The following is a 20,367-nucleotide window of genomic DNA, read 5'->3' on the forward strand; positions in this document are numbered from 1 at the left end:
TTATTGTGTGTGCTGCCTGTATCAGAAAGACACATTTTCCTGTTTTCATTATCAAGTGAGGGACAGAACAGTGAGACCAGAGTCTGGTGAAGTGTAGAATGTGGACAACAGAGATGGCAACTCGGACACACATCTCCAAAATGATTTTAGATTCGACTTGAATTAGAGACTAGTAAAAAACATCAATCAAGGAGCAATACCGATAATCAAAAAACATGATTCATACCACTGTAAACAATTACCAGATGGGTTTATTTAGTTATTTATTGGTTGATCATTTACTTTTTGTTTTTATGTGTGCTACAGTATACACACTACCATTCAAAAGTTTGGGGTTTATTGTTTTTAAGTCTCTTAAGTCTTTTTTAAAAATCATAAATACAGTAAAAACAGCAATGCCAAATGCTGTTACAATTATATGATGCTGATTTGATGCTCAAGAAACATTTCTTATTTCTATTATTAATCTTGAAAACAGTTGTGCTGCTTAATATTTTTCAGTAACTTTTTTGCAACAATGCAAAAGATCAACATTTGTTTGAAATAGATTTTTTTTTTTTGTTGTAACATTATACATGTCTTTTGATCAATTTAATGTGTCCTTGCTGAACAAAAAGGTAAAAAAAAAAAAAAATCGGTATATGGTTTCCCCAACTGCAAAATCCCAAGTTATACCTGGATTTGGGACTTGACTTAAACATGACATAAAACACTTAAGAATAGACTTGGACTCAGAGTCAGAGACTTGTGAACATATCTGCTGGCCAAATATTTAGATACATTTCTTTGCACTGAATAGCAAGGTTTTTAGTCATCTTATATTGTTGCTGGAAGTTACCATCTTACCATCTTTGGTGAGAAAATACAAGCTAATAAAAATATTTGGCAGATTCTTCACCAAGTGAGGGAGTGCAGGGATAAAAAAACATTCATTAGCCATAATTGTGGACAAGTTTATCCTCGTTGACAGCTCTTGGCGGAACATTAGGGCCCTGATCAGGTTCACGACATAACTGAGACAGCTTTATTATGACAAGAACACTCAGGAGGTCAGGAACAGGAAATACGCAACCGTGGCCGTCCACTCCATCAAAACAACTGGCAATATCACTGAGCCTTTTCTCTACAGACACATGGCCCATTTCTCCACAATTCGTTGAGTGAGCATGCATGTAATGTGGAACAAAGAGCAATGCTAATCATGCAAGATAACAACCAAGCATTATCTGTGCACTGTACCCTTAGAGGCAGGATTACTTCACAGATGGATGCTACTACAAGCAAAGAAGTGTTATTGAGAGCATTATGACACACTTGGCACCAAAGATTAGCAAGCTAGTTGTCCAGTGCATACCCACTTTGAGCATCAGCTAACTAAATAATTGCATTTGAAACTGCATTCTAGCTAAAGGGCCAGGACATGGGTCAGCTAAAATTTAAATGATTATAATCAACGCATTCTTCATTATTGGGATACCTCTCTGTTGTTTTGAAAACCTTTTAGGCTAGATTCTTCCAATCCAGCCTTCAGTGCCACGTCTCATCAAAGCTTTTACTTGATAGGAGACTTTCAATAATTTAGGATTGACAGTGAAAGACAGTGTCTGCTGTCTTCTCCATCTGCATCCATCCGCACAAGGAGACTTTAAGCCTGACATGGTGCAGCTGCAGCTAATGAATACCTCCATTTAAAGATGGAAGAGGCGGCTTGGTTGCCAATCAGCCTTTGGGTGTGCTGTATGGGGCTGCTGAGAGCTATTTCTGTGTACACAAACACTGCTTTAGCTTTTAAAGTATTGTGGAACTTCAGTAACAGAGGTCACAAAAGGGACAAAGAAGCTGTGAAGGAACTGAAAAGGCACTATGGCTTCTCTCAATAACTTCATCAGCACAGGATTGTAGAGGACATAATGCGACCTTGATCATGTTCCCAAATGAACAAAGTCACTATTAACTCTTCAAAAAACTCCGTGAAGAACACCTGGTGAATTTACATTGGGGAGGGGGGCACAGAAGATGCTTTTGTGCTATGTGCAACAATGTGAAGTCTGTGAGATGACAAAGTACGATTGGGTTAAATAAACAACCTGGAGTATTTATGTTTTTCTATAGCAGATTTCAAAAAGATTTTTTTTTAAATATATGTATAAATTGGGCATTAAGTGATTTAGGCCATAATTAACAAAAACTATAATAATAAATATACATCCTCTAATCTTATTGGTCAAAATTTCAATATCAATGCATCCTTACGATTTACCAATATAAAAGAAAGCTCTTTACAAATCACATAAAACTTAAATCTTTCTTACAGATATGCCATAGAAGATCATGCTCAGCATAATGATTCAGCAATGAGACAAGCGCAATAATGGATAGAGTGGGTACAGGACATGAATGAGTCCTTACCATAGATGTGCCAAATGGGGGATAATCCCACTGACAAAGGCAGTAAGACTGCAGGCTGGTAAGAGGCGAGCTGAGCCTCAGAAAACCTCTCTCCGTCTTCCTTTAACTGGATTTGTGGAGCGGGGCTGCTGTTTATCTGTGTACGGGGTCGGCTAATGGCCACTGGCTGGCGGCACTGGGGTAATCTAATCAGGATACAGCGATTTTCATTAAATCGCTCGGGCTGGATTATTCCCCGTCACAAGCCGATTGAAAGGGGACATTTTTAAATGGGGTTAACAGCTTGTTATAAGATTGGGGAGTCTAAGTAAGGGATACTAGTGATGGGTTGGGGGGTTGGGGGGCTCTATTGTGACTGACGCCAGGCTAATCTTCATTACTCAATGCAAAGAGAATGCCACATGGGTGGGGGATACAACACATGGAGACAAAAGAGAACAAGAGGAAACAAAAGAGAGCTGGCCGTCAAGGAGTGAGCTGGAAGTGGGGGCTGAGTTGGAGGGCGTTTTGTTTCATAAGATGCATGGCCCTCTGGGTATTGTATAGAGATCTACGGTTACATACCATACTGTAACAGGCAACAGACATGACTAATAGGCCAAGTTCTCCAAGGGAGTCAATTTCAGCTGCAGTCCCATTATCAGGCACCGGTAAAGGTCTATACCCCTAGGAGACATAAAGAGGTCTCTTTATTTCACCAAGAATGTCTCCTATCTTTGTTGTGGCCACAAACGCAGGAACGTATTTCAAACACTATAAATGATTGTGCCCATTAAGTTGATGATATTTCACACAAATTCTTGCAAATGAGCTCCTACTGTCCTCATATTAAAAATAAAACTTCTTGAGGGAAGCTGTTTGGATTTAAGGCTGTTATTGGATTCAGATATTCATGTCTTGAGATTGAGATCTTTTGGATCTACCTCACACATCTGCACTTCTGTGCTGTGCATAACAAGTGGGAAGCCACATGGAGAGACGATTAAAATGACCCTGGTGTGACGACTCTGGCACTGGTGTGAAAGAGTTGTGTTTTCTCATTCTCAGTTATGTCACTGCAAAGCAATAGACCACATGACTTCAGATTGCAGGGACTTCAAGTTCACTGTGTCAGCTCTCTAACATTGTCTGTCTGTCTGTCTCTGGAGGACAGAGCCTTAGCCAGGGACACAGCAGGTGCTCTCATTACCTCTATCCCACTGTGGGGACTATCAGTCAGGCTTCCCTGCATTCTATGCTCTGCAGTGTGGCATAAAACCATGGGAAATTCACATCTAGTCAAGGAACAGCAGGGGAGAAGTGAAGCGCCCAGTCTTATTCATTGACCAGATTCAGTGGTGGGGACTGTCTGATAAATGGACTGATAAATGTCTTTGGTAAAGTTTAAAAAAGAAGAAGAAAAAAGCAGTGCTACTAAAAACAGGCTTATTCAAAGTCGTGTTGCATTGCCCTTGTATAAACATTTAACGTATGTAACTAGGAATGCAAAATTAATATTCTGGTCTGGTTTTAGAAACTGTTACTTAATCATTCAATAACATAATCTTTGACATGGTAAAAAGGATATATGAAGAGAGAATCTCATAAATTGAAAATATTTATGTATAATTATTGTAGGGTACCGATATGCAGTTATTAGCCATTTGTTACATCTACATTATTGTTCAAAAGTTTGGGGTCGGTAAGATATGAATGTTTTTGAAAGAAGTCTCTTATGCTCACCAAGGCTGCATTTATTTGATCAAAAATAGAGTAAAAACAGTAATATTGTGAAATATTATTAGTTTGTTTTCTATTTTAATAAATCTTAAAATGTAATTTATTTATAGGATGGCAAAACTGAATTTTCAGCATCATTACTCCAGTCTTCAGTGTCACATGATCCTTCAGAAATCATTCTAATATGATGATTTATTATTATTAATGTTGTGCTGCTTTATATTTTTGTGGAAACTTGATATTTTTTTCCAGTATTCCTTGATGACTATTGTTCAATTTGAAAGAACATTTATTTGAAATCTTTATTATTCTTATTTAAATAATCTTTTGTCTTTACTGTCACTTTTGATAAATTTAATGCAGACAAAATATGTTGTTGAAGTAATGACAGCTGAATGAAGTACAAGTGTAATCACTTATAAATACATTTATAATATTAAACTGTTTAATTATATAGATTTTTTTTTTTTTTTTTTTTTTTTCCAAACAAATTAAATTTATTTTTTGTCATTTTTGGTTTCTAGTTTCGGCCCAATGTATCCGGAATTTTAATTTTTGGCCAAGAATTTTCATTTCGGTGCATCAGTCTGTTAAACCCATATGTTTGACCATGCTTGGTTGTCAGTGTAACCTCATGCTATATATAACCCTGGGTGATTCTTTGTAATAAACCACAGGATGTAAGCTGCAGGCTCTACAAGCAGCCCTCGCAGAGAGGAACCACTACATCTATCTGAACTTCCTGTCCCATGCGAGTAGCACACACAACTGCTCTGCTAGCCAGCTGAAAGGAAATGAAAAGGAAATTGCATAGATGGGATTCAGGGGTTCATGCCTTGCTGCAGATGCTATGACTGAAGAAGAGAGAAGTTATGTAACCCCACTGGGCCTCCATCCTCTGGCTGCAATCCTGCTGATAAGCACACATAAAAAGATCGGCCAGGACAAATTTTCTGGCTTGGCCCATGTGGACAAGTGCGGGCACGCTACCCTGAGGGGAATGGATATGGTAACCTGTCCGATCTCCAACTTAGCCCCTGGATCTGGCTGCAGTGATGGACAAAGGCAGTTATGATAACAGGAATTCAAGACCCCTCCCAACCCGGCAGCTGCCCCCACCAGTCTTTGTGCTGCAGGGATTTTTCACGCACGAAAGGGTCCAAAACAAAATGAAGAATGCAGATTAGCAAAGCCGCTTAAAAAATTAAACAACTTGCTCGAGCCTGTTTGCGAGGCTCACCTCCAAGAGATAGGAGAAGGCCGGTCGTTTCTGGTTTGTGTGATAACTGACTGCGAGGATTTCCAGCCCAATTTCTCAGTACCGGGATAGGCATCCCAGTTAATTGCCATCGCTCACTTAAGTGCACGTAAATGGTTTTTTCATCCCTGCATCTGTCCTCTTTATAATTATCCTGCAGTGTGGTAATTACACAGACTCTGCACAACTGGTATTTTATGGGACAACAAACTCCTTTGCTCTTTTCTAGTCTCTCTTCCTCCTGCTTTCATGCACGAGGAAGGTAAACACAAATCCTGTCTTTGAAAGCCCATCTCTGGGGATGTTTACGAAAATCACAGTATTGCTATTTGCAGGTTGCTTCCGAAGTATGTAAGCTGGAGTGATGAGGATGTCGTCTGTCATGAGTGGAGAGTTAGAGCTTTGACGACTGCAATAAAAATCGCAAAGGCAATTTCTCAGAGAGCCTTCTATGACTTTGTTACATGCTCGCAGAGAAATTGTCCTTTCCATCTAGATGTCTCATTACTGACGTGTACGGGAGAATTTACAATGAAACAATAGCCTCTCTTGGCTTTTAAAATGTTGGTATCGTCATAGACACCTCGAATCAGATGTCTGTTTCACCGATACCTCCTATGATCTGATAGCGCTCCCGTGCATGCTTGGAATACGCGATGGCAAGCCGCCACGGTGTTGTGACGTCTCAATCCTTGCAGGCTGTCCTGTTTTCTCCACGTGGCTATCAGCCCAGCTCATCTCTCTAACAACAGACACAAAGCCCTGCCACTCTGCCAGTCAGCCATAAATGGAGTGAGGTGGGAGGGAGCATTTGATCATGAACTGATGCATAAAAGCTTTTTTTGTGAGGAATGAAACCATGGACTGCAAGCAGGGGATGGCGGCGTTTTTTTTTTTTTTTTGCTATGAAACAATGTCTTTATGAAATCCCTCTGTGTGGGTGAAACTAGTTTACGTATTTATTTTTTTTTTTTAAATGGACTTTGTAGTGCACCTTTTGCAGTATGAGCATGTGGGCCAATGATGTCAAACTCATTTTTTGTCCTCTTATACAAGTGTGTTTTTCATTTTTGTATTAAACTTAATTTTGGTATATTCTGTCGCTGACTGATATGAGGTTTTCATTTAGCATTCTGTTTTGTTTCCCTTTTTGTTTCAATATCACACAAAGTAGGCTCTGAAATCTCCAGCCTTATCTCTTCCAGCGTCTATCGTTCATGCATGCAGACACGCACACAAAGACACCTACGCAAATCCAGCCCACACACTCCCAGAAAAAGAATGACCTCATCCCCCACCTCCTCCCTCCCTACTCCCTGCACTCTGGAGCAGCTGGGCCGAGAGTGAGGTCACCTGAGACGGCGAGGGCCCGCCCCTTCTGACTCACTCCCACACAGCCTTTTACTGTGATGGCACTTTGAACCCAATTACCAGCATCTGACAAGACTGCTACAGTGACATAAAAGGAAACCTAACTGGGACTTGATGAATGCCTTTGCAGTCTATTAATTCCTGACTACAATGGAAGCTGCAGAGGGGGAGACCTTTGCCAAGTGTGCATGGCGTATGTGGGCATCCAGAGTTGCACCTGACTGTGAACTCTGAGTTTTTCTCTCTGGGACTGCCACGCTTTGAAGCCACCGGGCTTGCAGACGGGGTGGGACGGCTGAACGGCAGGTGCTCCTGCTGCTGCCACACCTGTCTGCACTGCAGGGAGCCCCGTACGGGAGCCATTGCAAACCTTGCCAAAATTCCCCAAACCTTTGCTGATTATCACAAGGTCACAAACGCAATGACAGCATCGTTGCTAGGACGAGGTACTGACTCCATGATGGATCTCTGGCATTACCTCATCATTTAACTGGAATCTACAGTCCAGTCGGGCGCATTTAGCACTTTGCATTTGACAAAGTGGGTGATCTCATCCTGAATATTGTAGCGCAAGAGATGAGTCACAGGCACTCAAAATGTACAATTGAGCTGCTGGCCTGTCTGAGGATCGCCTGAGGGGGAGGGTACCGTAAGAGCGGGAGTGCCAGCGTGATGAGTTCACGTGTGTGCAGATGCTGGCTAGTCTCTGCTGGGTTTGCCTGGTGCAGTGGCCCATGCTTAAAAGCACACTTATACACCGCCTGCTCCACTGAACCTAAGAGGGCACAAGAGGTGCCCAGTAGGCATCTCTCATACTAACGCAAATCTTTAAACAACATTTCTGATCTGCACGGTGCAACTCGCCATACCTATGCATACACACAAAAACTGGCACTTGCACACAGACAAGTCCCCATTCCAACAGAGCCGGGCTGTTCCCTCAGGTATTCCCGGCAACATTACAGATTAAAATAGCAGCCGACCCACATAGCTGTACACTGGCTCAGCCTCCCCTTCAGAGAAGGCAGACTTTACATTCCTGACTGCAAACACCTCACAATCGCTGTCATTTTTGCACTTCGTTGTCATAGCATCCAGGTGCTTTGAGAAAACGGTGCTAAAATAACTTGCTAACTCCACCAAAAACACTAAAAAGAATGGTTAATTATAGGCATTTTTGTAGAAATTATGTTCCAAAGATTAGAACTTAGGAGCAAATGGTCAAAAATGGGTCTCTCTGTGCAAAACAAAGGGAGAAGGCTGAATGTCTCAATGAGCAGGACAAATGCTCCAAGGTCGCTGGTCCTCAGCACATGACCTATTTAACTGAGCCATAACAAACTGGAAGGACTAAGAGCCACATGTTTGTTCTGTCTCCTTCCCCAAAACCACTCAGCAGGACTCGCATTGCACAACCTTCAGGACGAAAGCGCATTTGAGTTTAGTGTGGACATGGTGGGGAGGTTATTGTGTTTGTTAGGGCAGCTCCAAACTAAGACATTCAAAGATTCCTAAACACATTACTTGATGAGATGAGAAATATAAGTGGGAAGCTATGTAATATGTATATATTTTTTGCAATAAATCGATTTAGTGAATTGAAGGAGTATTTAATTAATACATAACGACTGCATAGAATCCTAATTCCGCTGTAATTATACACTACCGGTCAAATGTTTGGGCTCAAGTTTTTTTTTTTTTTTTAAAGGTTTCTTATTTGATAATTTATTTGACCAAAAATACAGTAAAAACAGTAACATTGTTTATACTAATTACAACTTACTTATGTTCTGACTTCATTTCTCACACTGTGATTTTTATATTTCAACTTTCTAATCTATATTTCTTGTTAACTTTATCTAACAACTACCTGTTTTAAATTTTCCTCAGCTTCATTAGGATTCAGCTTTGTTTGAGTTTGGTAGAAAATTGGAGCATGCCAGCAATGGTGAACAGGTGGGTCTCACAGCAGAGCAGCTCAGAGCCGCCTTAAGGAGAGACAAGCAGAGCCTGCAGATCCTTAGCCAGAGCTATATCAGGTATACAGTATGGCACCTGGCACAATTTACAGAGGGTCTGGCCTGCCTAAAATAAAAGGCTTAAAATAAAGCTTACACAATATGGCACTTGCACCAGCTTAGCAACCATCACAAGGGGCTGTAACCAGTGTAACTGTAACAGTACGTCTGTTGGGTTGATGAATGGAGAGGATGTTGGCAGTTGTCCATGTGGAGGGAGCCACTTTTGGGGCAGGGGGAAGGAAAGGGATGCTTGCTGGTGGGGGGGTTATAGTGGAGAATCCCAGTAAACAAGGGCTTGGTTTCCTCCACTGAATTGGCAACAAATAGAGAGGAAGTGGTAACATCACACTTAGAAACTCGCTTTCGAAGAGCAGAACCACAAACATTCTTTGTGTGCGCATGATGGGGCGGTCCTGCCTTCTGAACTGTGCTCAAAGTCAACTCTCTAGTGTATTTGCGTCATGCTTCTCTGCTCGCTGGAGCAGTATGCTCTTCCACACCGCCAGGTTGGACACACACCGGTTGTGTGCCCGGTGCCAGGGGGGCATCTGCCCTTTTTATTTTCTCCCCATGTAATTACTGTGCAGAGCTGTTAGTTAGGTGGAGGGCTCTGCGAGGGTGATATACGCCAATCCTGCCTGCACTGCCTGCACACCTCTCAACATAAGTGGCATCCACCTGCTTTGACCTCCACATGAACAGATAGCATCACAGAGACATGGCTTTACCACTTTACTATTTTAATACTATTCATTATTTTGCATAAAATATCTCAATTGCATAATATGATGATCGTTCTATGCCTTCTATTTTGCAACATACAACTCTATGTATCTAGATATGCGTAAGATCTTGTTGTGATTTTCACATTTGAACAGACTGCATCATGCAAAATGTCTGGTAATCAGTGAATGTGCTTTAAAAGGTCAATGGCAGACAGGGTCAAAATGGGTAAGACGGCGAGAGAGAATGAAAGAGGAGGAAAAGAATGAGCTAGTGGAAATGAGCAAGTATAGCGAAACTGGACTGGCACAAAAGGAGGCTGGAGTGAAGCCAGATCATGTGACCATCAGAGAGAGACGATATGCAAATATGCACTTAAACACAGATGTTTGTTTTTCTACAATGGTGGGAACTTTCCATTGACTTTTCATTGTGTTAATGGTATTTTCTGAAAAACTCAATACAGAAACAATATAGTTCAGTCCAAGATAGGCTACACTGGTTCTCAAACTGTCCCTCAGTGCCCTCAAGAAATTTAAACTATTAACATTTATTTATTCAAATTGATATTTTTCCATGTTTTATTTCAAATGTCTGATTGCAACTTTAATGTTTCTTTATGTCTATAAGACTATTGCATAGCCCACAGCGGCCATGAGGATGTGTCTACTACATTTTATTATGCTTTTATTTCTGCGCACAAAAGAGCATTTTTCTGGAATTATTATTTTGTTTCCCCTTATAGTCTTGAGCTTGATTTTCTTTCAGAAACACTGGATTTAGCAGTTTTGAGAATCATATCAATAATCAAACCAGACAAGTGCTTCTACACTGATGAGAGTTTTATCATGGACTACATTGTTCCAAATTCATACATATTTCATTAAAAGGTATCAATGTGCTTTGAATTGGATTTTAAAACTTTTAAATGTTACTATTGTGTTGTTTTAGGTGCTGCTTCCGCAGATCTGCTAAGGGCCAGTCAAGTATCAGCTAGTAAGTATGCAGTATGATTACAGCACTGTGATACTACAGCAGTATGATTAATCGAAACTACAGAAGTATTGTTATTAATCAAAATATAATACTAATCAAAATCTCTGTGACATTCCAACATGTCAAACCCCAATTTCGTTCTTTTGTACTTTAGTAAACTTACATCTCATTATCAAGCCAATTCACTAATTTTTACTTCAAGTTGTTTCAAGGTCACAAAACATACCCTAAAGGCACGCTAAACCTAGTGGAAAAGTACCTGTTGTCGATCCTAGTGTTTTAATGGGTCTGGTGACCTGTCCTTATTGTGACTATGTCACCACAACCAAAACAAACAATGAGCTCACCACTCCTGTTTGGCAGCTTGACAACAGGTGTTGGGTGATTCAGACCTCAGCTTCCTGCCACTCTGAAACCTAATCTAAAATCACAATCTCTACTAGACAAAAGACTCCAAATTCCTCTAGAGGAAATGCATTATATGAATCGGATTAACCAGTAGTGTTGCTACAACATCTGCATGAAAAAAATGACAATTTGATATCAATGGAAAGATATCTGGATACAAAGAAATGTGATGTGTACACAAGAGAGTAGGTTGTGTACGTTTTAGTGCTGTGATGTCAAACAAGGTGACGTGACAAGATTTGTTTGCACTGACTGACTTCTCAATTATTGTCAGTTGTTTTTGAGCATAATGTGCTTTTTGGTTCTATGTGTATTTTTGTATTGTTTAGTGTTTCACAGTAAAGAAGGCAAATTTCTCGTAAAAACAAGGTGACATGGCTTGAATTTGTCATTGGCTAACTGCAGAATATGAACATTAAACAGTCTGGCAGCAGTCTTGGGTTGGCCTTATGCGCTTTTCCCATCTGGACAACGTCAGTGCAGGGAAATTCCAGAAGGCCAAAAGAGGCTAGAAAGAGTGCAGGACCATCAGTGTTGCGTCTCACGTCAGGAGCACTTGAATAAACATAAGACATCCTTTACTTTCCTCCTCTGCCTTGCTCTCCTGCTCTTTCCTCTCTCCATTTCTTTATTTTTATCTTGACATTCTGCAGGGCTACTTATAGCTGGTTTGGAATACACAAAATATCATATTTATTATTCATATCAAATGCCCTCCTGGCTTATGTAACTATGTGCTGCAGTCTCAAACAGCATTGAGGTACCATTTGCAATGGGAAAGTATTGATTTCCAATCTCCTTGGGGTTTTTTTTCAGGGTGGTGTGAGAGATATCATCAGGCTGTTAGTCGGAGTTTGTATGCCTGTGTGTGCACTTGCACTTAGAGAAAAATGGCTGGTTCCTCTCAGCCTGTTAATCAAATCCTTGAGTGGCTAAACTGCCTCTCCATCGAGACCATGGGGGACGACAGGCCTCATGCATAAAGATGCATTCCAAACACTCATCTTTCTCTGTCTTTTTCTCTCTCTGTCCATCCTAGTACTGCTTCTCGTCTCCATGGGCTGATAGACTCTCGAGAGACGGCAGACAAATGACCCTCACCGTCCCCACCATCCAACAGCTCCTTAATCATGGCCCCTGAAAAGCTCTTGATCCCTACCATAACAAGACCACCTCCATCAGCAATCACTTGCAGGCGTGGGGATAATTAGCATGTTGAATGCATGGATGACGGTAGGTGTATTCAGTTTAGCATGCACTACTATTGGGTCAAAGAATCATAAACTTTAACCCCAGAAACTATAGGTTCTGTGCAAATGTTTCCTGCAGAAAGATCTGGAAAGCATCTGTGGAATCTGTGAATCAACCTACATGCTGTGAATCATCTGCAGTTCCTTAGGCAGCATATGCGACCACACATTTCCTTGTGCCCTAAGCTATGTATTGTAGGTGACACTCTGTTAGACAAACAACAGACACCCTCATTGAAGATAAGCATGGCCCATTAGTGCCTCAGAGCTTGCGTGGCCAGATCGAGAGTGAGATCACTTCCAGTGGTTACTGGAAACGGATAGGCTGTTAATATAATCAGTATATTACTCAGCAAATCAGTGTTTCTCATAACATTCATTTACATGAGCTCATCATTAATGCACTGGTTTATATTTGGCTCCAACTTAAGGAAACTACAGTGCTTCCTTGAAATGTAGTCAGAAGCTAAATATTTAGCTACCCCAGCTTATAATAGTAGTCTATTTTTGTTACGTTTCAACTGTTGTTTTCATACTTATTTCCTCAGCTATTTTATGTTCCTGATTGTGTTTGCATACAACATACCTTCTATACACTTCTGTGTTTTATACCATACCATTTTATAATATGTGTTTGCAAAAAATGCTGCAGTTTCTTCTCTTGTGACATTGCACATTACAAGTCATTGTAATGGAAACACACCCCATAATATTCTCCTTTCTTAAAATTTTTAGGGACACTGAATATTTTTTAACTGATGACAATATTATATACTTTTTATCATTTTTTTCAGCTTATGACTTTGTTGAAGGTTGTGTTCTCTGGAGATGCTAATTATCCCCCAGTTTATCATTTCACCAAACCTATGTTTGACTGTTCAAAAACCTACCAACTGCCAGTTTGATGCCGTCTTTGATCTACCTCTAGCGCTGAGAATAAATTATAGAGCAATTGGCAGATTTCATGGTGAACGATATTTGGTAAACAGAGCACACAGTGTATATGAAGGTGAGCTAGGGCTGCGCTTCAAATGCTAATGATCTTGTGAAAGCCGTTTCACTTTAATGTAGTAACTCAAAATCACAGAATAATAGTCAAGTTTTTTTCTCTATAATTTCCACAGCTTGTTGTGTATTAGTTTGCCCAGACCTGTCATGCAAGCTTGTGGTTACAGCATTTTTAACAAAGAGATGGAATTCAACATGAAATTGCTAGGTTGCATCAGAAGCTAAAGCATAGTATGAACTTTACTCAAACGTAAAAGGAGAATGTGACTGAAAGGTCCCCACTTCAAAGAGAGACCTAGTTCAGCCCTGTACATGAAAGCCCCTGCTGCACCTCACTACTGCCTAATTACTGTCAGCTGTCTGGGGGCTGAGTGATCTGCTGTGTCTGGGAACTCCGCTTTTGCAGTAGTCACTAAGAATGTTTATATGCATAGTTATATTTGAGCTACAGTGGGTTTTTGTGTAGTTGAATAGTAGTTGTGTAGTTCATCTATTTGTCCAAGTATACATGACACAAAGTGAATATTTTAAGGGTACACGTTGCATGTCACCTGCACCTTTGGAGCAAGTGCACAAATCTGATGCAAATTGTAGTCAGATTAACCTGTATATACTGGAATGAAGCTGAGCTACAATTGTATTATCCAGGTCTGTTAGTCCAACTTCGACAAGAGAGAGAGATATAGGTAGGCGGGAAGAAAAATAGACAGCTCTTTTGTAATCTCAGACAATGACTTGACAGTGATTCAAACTGTATACTAAACCCAGACAGTGCTTGATTTTGACCTGTCTAGTCAATGGCAGGGGCAGTGTACAGGAAATGCCCAGAACAATGGGTTGGTTTATGATGTCACACTAATACCAACACAGTGGTGACTTATGAGTGCAGTCTGCCCGCTGATCCCTTCCATTATATGGGCCAGTCGATAATCCAGTGGAAACCAAACAGCTGACGAGATCAATTAAGTTATAAAAAGTTCATATCAGCAATAGGATCACACAGAGTGACAGGCACTTTCCATCGTGGGTCAAAACTATGTACCACCAACATAGTGACTAATGGAGCTTGTTGACTGGTTCAGCAGGGGCCACTGAGGTCAAAACTGTAGGAGGGGAAGGGAGGTGTCAGAGTAGTCAAGCCTCCACAGATGCACTGCGTATCTGCTTAAGATAACTTTGTGATGGCTTATTTATCTTGATGTGGGAGTCCTTATATTTCAATGCATGTCTGAGCATCAGCACGTACTGATAGACCTGTTAACACTTCAAAGAGGAGCCGGTAGAACAGGTTTGAGGTTGAATGCCAAGGTGTTTCCCCCAGAGTAAGGTCAACAAGTGAGGACATCACCACTGAAAAAATTCAGGTTGCCGTCCTTCTTTGCCTAAACCTGCAGGTCTCCCAGTAGATAAGTAGGAGCTTAGTACAGTATCTCGGTCTCTGAAGACATTGCAATGTTACCACATGCTCTACAGCTTCAGGGGAGCTTTCTCTGGTGCCGTCAACAAGGTAATGTGTTTGCGCATTACTTTGGAGTCCTGGAGCTTTACCAATTGCAGGAAGAGACCACAAAAAGGGGCTTGAGATTCCTCTGTGCTGTCAGAAACACTGTGAGAAAGCAGCTGTGTTCCTTAGGGTATTACATAATGCACATTTCAGTGTTCACTGCCCAGAGAAAGCTTGAATGCCTTCAGCTGGCGCGAACTCAGTGTGGACAGAGAAGGAACATGATAAAAAGCATTGATGGAAGCTAAAGTAGACCAACTGCCTGCACCATGGGCTGCAGGGGGAAATGAAAGCAAGAAAGCGTAGAGGCAAGGATGTTAGGCTCCTGCAGTCAGGTATGGAACCTTCACAGGAGCACTGATGTAGCCCGACTCAATTGAAATCCATTTTTAATGTTATCATGTAGATACACAGGCTCTTTCTCAACCCCCATCCACCGACTTAACTATCCAGCTCTTTGTTTCGAAAAATTACTGGGCTGTGAAATGCAAAAACTCACAACACAGAATATGCATGCAGTGCGATTCATTATCTTGTCAAACTGGGCTTCTCTGGGACAGACCGGGCTCAACGTTTGAGCGCTGCACTGCCTTCGTGTCAGATAGCTGCTTCCTGCAGTTTCTCTCAGGGGCTTATGTGACCCTGCTCAGACGTGTTCCAGTTCTACTGACTGTGATGTGTTTCTGTGGGTCAGTCGTCTGCCCTCTAGCTGCCAGTGAGCTTTGAGAAGTTCACCACTTCTCAGATTCTTTTTCCTCAACCTTTAGCATGAAAGCTATTGATAGAACAGGGGAAAAAAAAAAAAAAAAAAAAAAGAGTAGGTCTTAGGTTTTGCTGGGATTATCAGGACAACCAGGTCTCATGGGTTTTGACTGCAACACTTACAGTAGTAGCCCTAGGTTTTGGGATGGGTGCGCAACAATCAGACCCTGCTTTAGAAATTTTAATGAAGTCATTTGGAATTACTGACGGCAATGAAAACTTTCCGAACAAAACACTTGACGACGAGGAGAAGAGTGCAGTAAGGACAGGTCTGCCAGACTTTGTAGACAAAGAGACAGAGAGTGACCCATTTTCGCTGTGACCCACAAAAAGGCCTGCTTGTCAGAGGAGGACACACCAACAAAGGCCCACGTGGTGTGCTAGCTGATGGAGGACAGATGGATGGATGCAGACAAACAGACTCAGCCCCCCAACCAGTCTCTTAGGTGATCCTTACTAATTGGCCAGGCTGCCTTGACTGCCTCTAATGGTGGTGTTTACTGCCTCTGCCTCATTCCCCAGGCCACTCCACCTGCTCTTCCAGCCTCCAGTGTGGACCTCTGAGAGTCATACTGGGTGGCACTGCTTAGGGAGGGGGGTGAGAGCCAACAGGGGCTCTCTTGTTGCACAAACAGCCGCTCTTTGAATTAACCTTGCTTACGGGTCATTGCTGAAATAATCCCTCCCTTCTCTACCCCAAGAAAGGTTGGCGAGCTGTGATTACAGCGAGCTGCCTGCTCTGTCTTTTTTTCCTCTCTCTTCTGTGTCTCTCCTTGACAGTGAGAGATAGTGTCTTTGTTCAAGTTGGGGGAGACTGTGCCAGCAGCCAGCATCCCTCATGGGGAATGGATGCAGTGCACGTCAGGACTTCATCACATTCGGTGGACAACCTCTCGTCATCCCCAAACACATCACCTCTGTCACTCTCCCCACTGTGGCCCCTGCGCCCCATCCCTGGTTGAAGCCTGAGCTCTGAAACTCAATTCACCCATATCGCATCCATTAAGGTCTGATTCATGCTCCACTCGCAAGGGGACGAACACAGCTATCCATCTTATCTCCCTCTCAAAGGGGGCTGTTTACCTTGCACTGGCAGATCTAGGGCTACACTTTAAAACTATCCCAATTTGTAAAAGAATCAAACTTTAACTATGATGTTACTCAAGGAAAAAAACCTATCTACAGAGATAGGTCTTTTTTTTTCTCCTCATGCTCATTTTCTTGCATTCAGCTGATACTCTCTCTGCTTGTCTCTAAACTGTCTTTGCCAGTGAACACATCTGCAGGTTCATAACATGAGCTTGTTTTCTTTCGAGTTATCATCAGGCCAGCAAGATAATCTTAGCTCTATTTGTTTTACTTCATACTTCGTAAGAGTAAACTAATATATATATATATATATATATATAAATTGACACAGGCATACAGACCATTATTTGATATGACCATGATGCTTTAAGTTAATTAATGCCAGAATTAGCAGTTAGCAGATGAACCAGACCTGTCTGTCTTCCTGCACGACTCTGTTCTAATCTTAGAGATGAGATTGCCAGACCTGTATTTTCCTTCTATACTCATGCCAAACTGTCTGTATTTGCATTTGCTACCAGATAATATTTGTGTTAGAAGTGCTGGTTGAATTGCTGGTGGGGGTAGATATGTTTCAAGTCCACACACCAGCAATAAATAACCACTCTCTGCATTTCCCTGCAGTTGAGCACATGGAATTGCAATGAGCTGAAGACAGTCGGTGGATGCGTGCAGAGGCGTCCTTCTTACCTCGAATCATAAATCTTGTCATTAAATTGCTGCCGTTCAATTAACAAAACTTCCAGATCCTGGTGCTATTATTACTCTATTTGGCTGCTAAAACAATTATTGCCTAAGAACACAAAGCAATTGATTTGCATTGATCACATAAAAACCTCATCGCTTAAAAACATGACTATGACAGATATGTTCCAATGGCATGTATGTGCATCACCTCCAGATTTTCCAGAAGTGGGATATCATAAAAATGTAAAACACCACTATTATCATTGATTACCTCTACCCCTTCAAAAATCAGCAAATTGTCATACAGATGCACACTAGCTCTCAGGAGTGGGTGATTTGGATGCATTCTCCTCACATCCACTCACGCGCGCACCCTCGCGGCGGAGGTAATACATAATACATGACGATCGGGAACTGCTCTTGATATCGTCGGGCTAAAAAACACGAAGTTATCTGACAGACGAATGCATTATTTAATAACAAGTCTCTTATTGTTAGCCAAGCCCTTATTTTCTCTGGCCACATTACGTGCGCTTTAACAAAACGCCATTCAGTCAGTTCCAGTCAGAAGTAGACGATAATGCACATGAATCATCTCGTGGCTCATTCTGTCATTGACATCTATTTTGCTTTGAGTATACAACAGAGAAGTGTACTAAATATGCGTCTCATTCCTTAAAGCATATTACAGGTTATTCTTCTAACTAATAATCACTTTCGTTTGGCTAAATAAAACAGACCGGAGTTCTAGCCACGCTTTAGTATGAAAGCAGCAAAACAGCGCTTTCATCATTAGGACCCAATACCCGTAATAACTTGTACAAGGAAGCAGCGTGTTTGGACGTAAGCGCGCACTGTGAAGTTGTGAATGTTTCCATTAGATACATGTGCGCACATACGCACGGCTTATTTATGCGAACTAACAGTCCAAATAGTTACGTGCAAACTCTCACCTGCTGCCAGTTCTCCTCCAGCGACGGCATCGCCGAGAAGTAGCCCGTGTCGTGCACCAGCTGAAGTTCCTGAAAAATACTGTAATTCGCCAACACGTCCATGTTGATGCTCACAAGAAAAAAAGTGTTGCTTTGATCCTCGGGTATAATTTGTTTTCTTCTCAGCCCACTGTCAAACGCAAAAGAATATTTCAAATCCTCCGTGAAGTGTAGTTTAAATCTGGTATAATTTAAGCGCTATGAGAAAAAGGAAGGATAAAAAATAAAAAATAATTCTTGTCACTTAATTGCAATCCCCGCGAACTCTCAGATCCTCAGCCTGGAGTGGGATGCAAAATTGGTGACATGAACTGTCCACCTATTTCCGCATTGCCTCTGTCTCTTTTGCGCTATAAATTCCAGGTAGCCTTTATCTTGAATGCCGTGGATCACCAAGGCAAGTTGCTGGGCTCGCTGTCTCGCGAGCGAGAGGAAGCCAAGGGAACTGAGGGGGCGTGGTTTGTTGTCAATCAATTCCGTGCGTGACCATATACGGTAAATAGGGTTGATGATCTCACTGGCGTCCAAGTAAGGCGGTGCTAAAATGGCCAAAGGGGAGGAGTATAATTTGAATAATGTAGCGCGATTGGCTCATTACACTTGTCAATCGGGCCGTAGAAGGCAGTGAAAGGTGAGCTATTTTTAGAGTGCTATATAGCAGCGGCAGAGCGCTGGCGTCGCTCATACGGCTGGGGAGAACGCAACAAACAGAAGTAGAAGTTGCAGTTGTAACGTGAGGCAATTCGACGACTTTATGAAGTCATATCAGTTGGAAATTATACATTACGGGTAACTTACACCACAGGACTGCCGATAAAGTTAGAAACAGTAGTTCAGAAAATTAGATTGCTGTTTTAATGTAATATTGAGGCACAGGCAAGTGCTGAAAAAAAAAGTCTGTGAAGATCCTCTCAGATGTTCCACAATCACTAGGATTAAGAGGTTCACAGACAAGATCAGGGATACTTTATAAATATTTGAATTCTGAAATAAGAGACTTAGCACTTTGAAATGAGAGTTTTAGCTCTTCTGATGGCACAAATTACCACAAAGAGCATCTATAATTGCAACTATTTAAGCAATTGATGGCATTGATTTGCAGTACTGATCTGGTTATTGTTGTGTAAAGAGTAATTGACTCATCACGGTGTTTTTCACCCACGTGGTCAAGCCAGAAACACTTCTATAAGTGTTAGTTCCTGAAATTCATATACTATGAATACATTACTTATTTCTGAATAATGACTGGTGCCCATGGCAAACCTATCTATCTATCTATCTGTCTGTCTGACTGTCTGTCTGTCTATCTGTCTGTCTGTATCTTGATCAGCTGTCTGGCCTTTTTTTTCCTGATAATGGCTGACTGTATATTATCCTTAATTTATTGTGAAATATGGATAAACCATTTTAAATTGACAACATGGAGAACATGGAGATTAAATCTTCTGTTTTGTTGTTTTGTAAAATTTATTTTGCCCACTGAAGTCTTATTTACACTTCTGTCTTTAACAGATGAATCCTAGATTTTGACAATTATTGTGAAACCCAGCAAACCATCAAGCCGACTGAATAAAGCCATATATATATATATATATATATATATATATATATATATATTTTTTTTTTTTTTTTAATTATTTATTTATTTATTTATTTAAATATATATAACTAGGAACAGACTTGTGATGTTGAATTCTGTCAGAACAGAAGTGTGGGATGACATACTTCACAAGTCAGATTTTTTTTTTTTTAGCCTTATATATGAATATATACAATTGGATTATATACAATATATATAATACACACAAAAAATAAAAATAAATAAATAAATAAAATGGGTGAAGCCAAAAATTGTCTTAACCTTTTTATTGTTGTTCCACTCAATGTTAATGGCTTCAAACAGTTTATGAGTAGTCAAATGGTCTCCCAGTTGGTTTAAATTTAATGTGAGACCAAAAATTCACTATAGGGTTCAAATTTAGACTCTGACCAGTCCAAAACATGAGCCTGATGCATGTTCTCAAGCCACTTTTTGGTTGTTTTTACAGTTTGGGCAGGAGCATTGTCTTGTTGAAAAATAACATCTGATCATTCCTTTTTAGATAACAGCTTTTCATTTGTTGGAAACAAGCCATTCTGCAATGTTCTTCTGTACTCCAAAGCATTCAAT

General features: G+C 40.9%; 1 protein-coding gene across 1 annotated transcript in view; it reads right to left on the reverse strand.

Moving 5' to 3' along the window:
• Positions 1-18,638, reverse strand: part of klf7b (Kruppel-like factor 7b) — a 40,474-nt gene extending 21,836 nt beyond the window's left edge. The window contains exon 1 of the mRNA XM_051905258.1: positions 18,159-18,638. Within this exon, the coding sequence (XP_051761218.1) occupies positions 18,159-18,260 (102 nt within the window). The 5' untranslated portion in view covers positions 18,261-18,638. The remainder of the gene's footprint in view (positions 1-18,158) is intronic.
• Between the last annotated feature and the right edge of the window lie 1,729 nt (positions 18,639-20,367).

This window comes from Ctenopharyngodon idella, chromosome 9 (genome assembly GCF_019924925.1).
Source record: "Ctenopharyngodon idella isolate HZGC_01 chromosome 9, HZGC01, whole genome shotgun sequence".
In the NCBI taxonomy this organism is placed as follows: domain Eukaryota; kingdom Metazoa; phylum Chordata; class Actinopteri; order Cypriniformes; family Xenocyprididae; genus Ctenopharyngodon; species Ctenopharyngodon idella.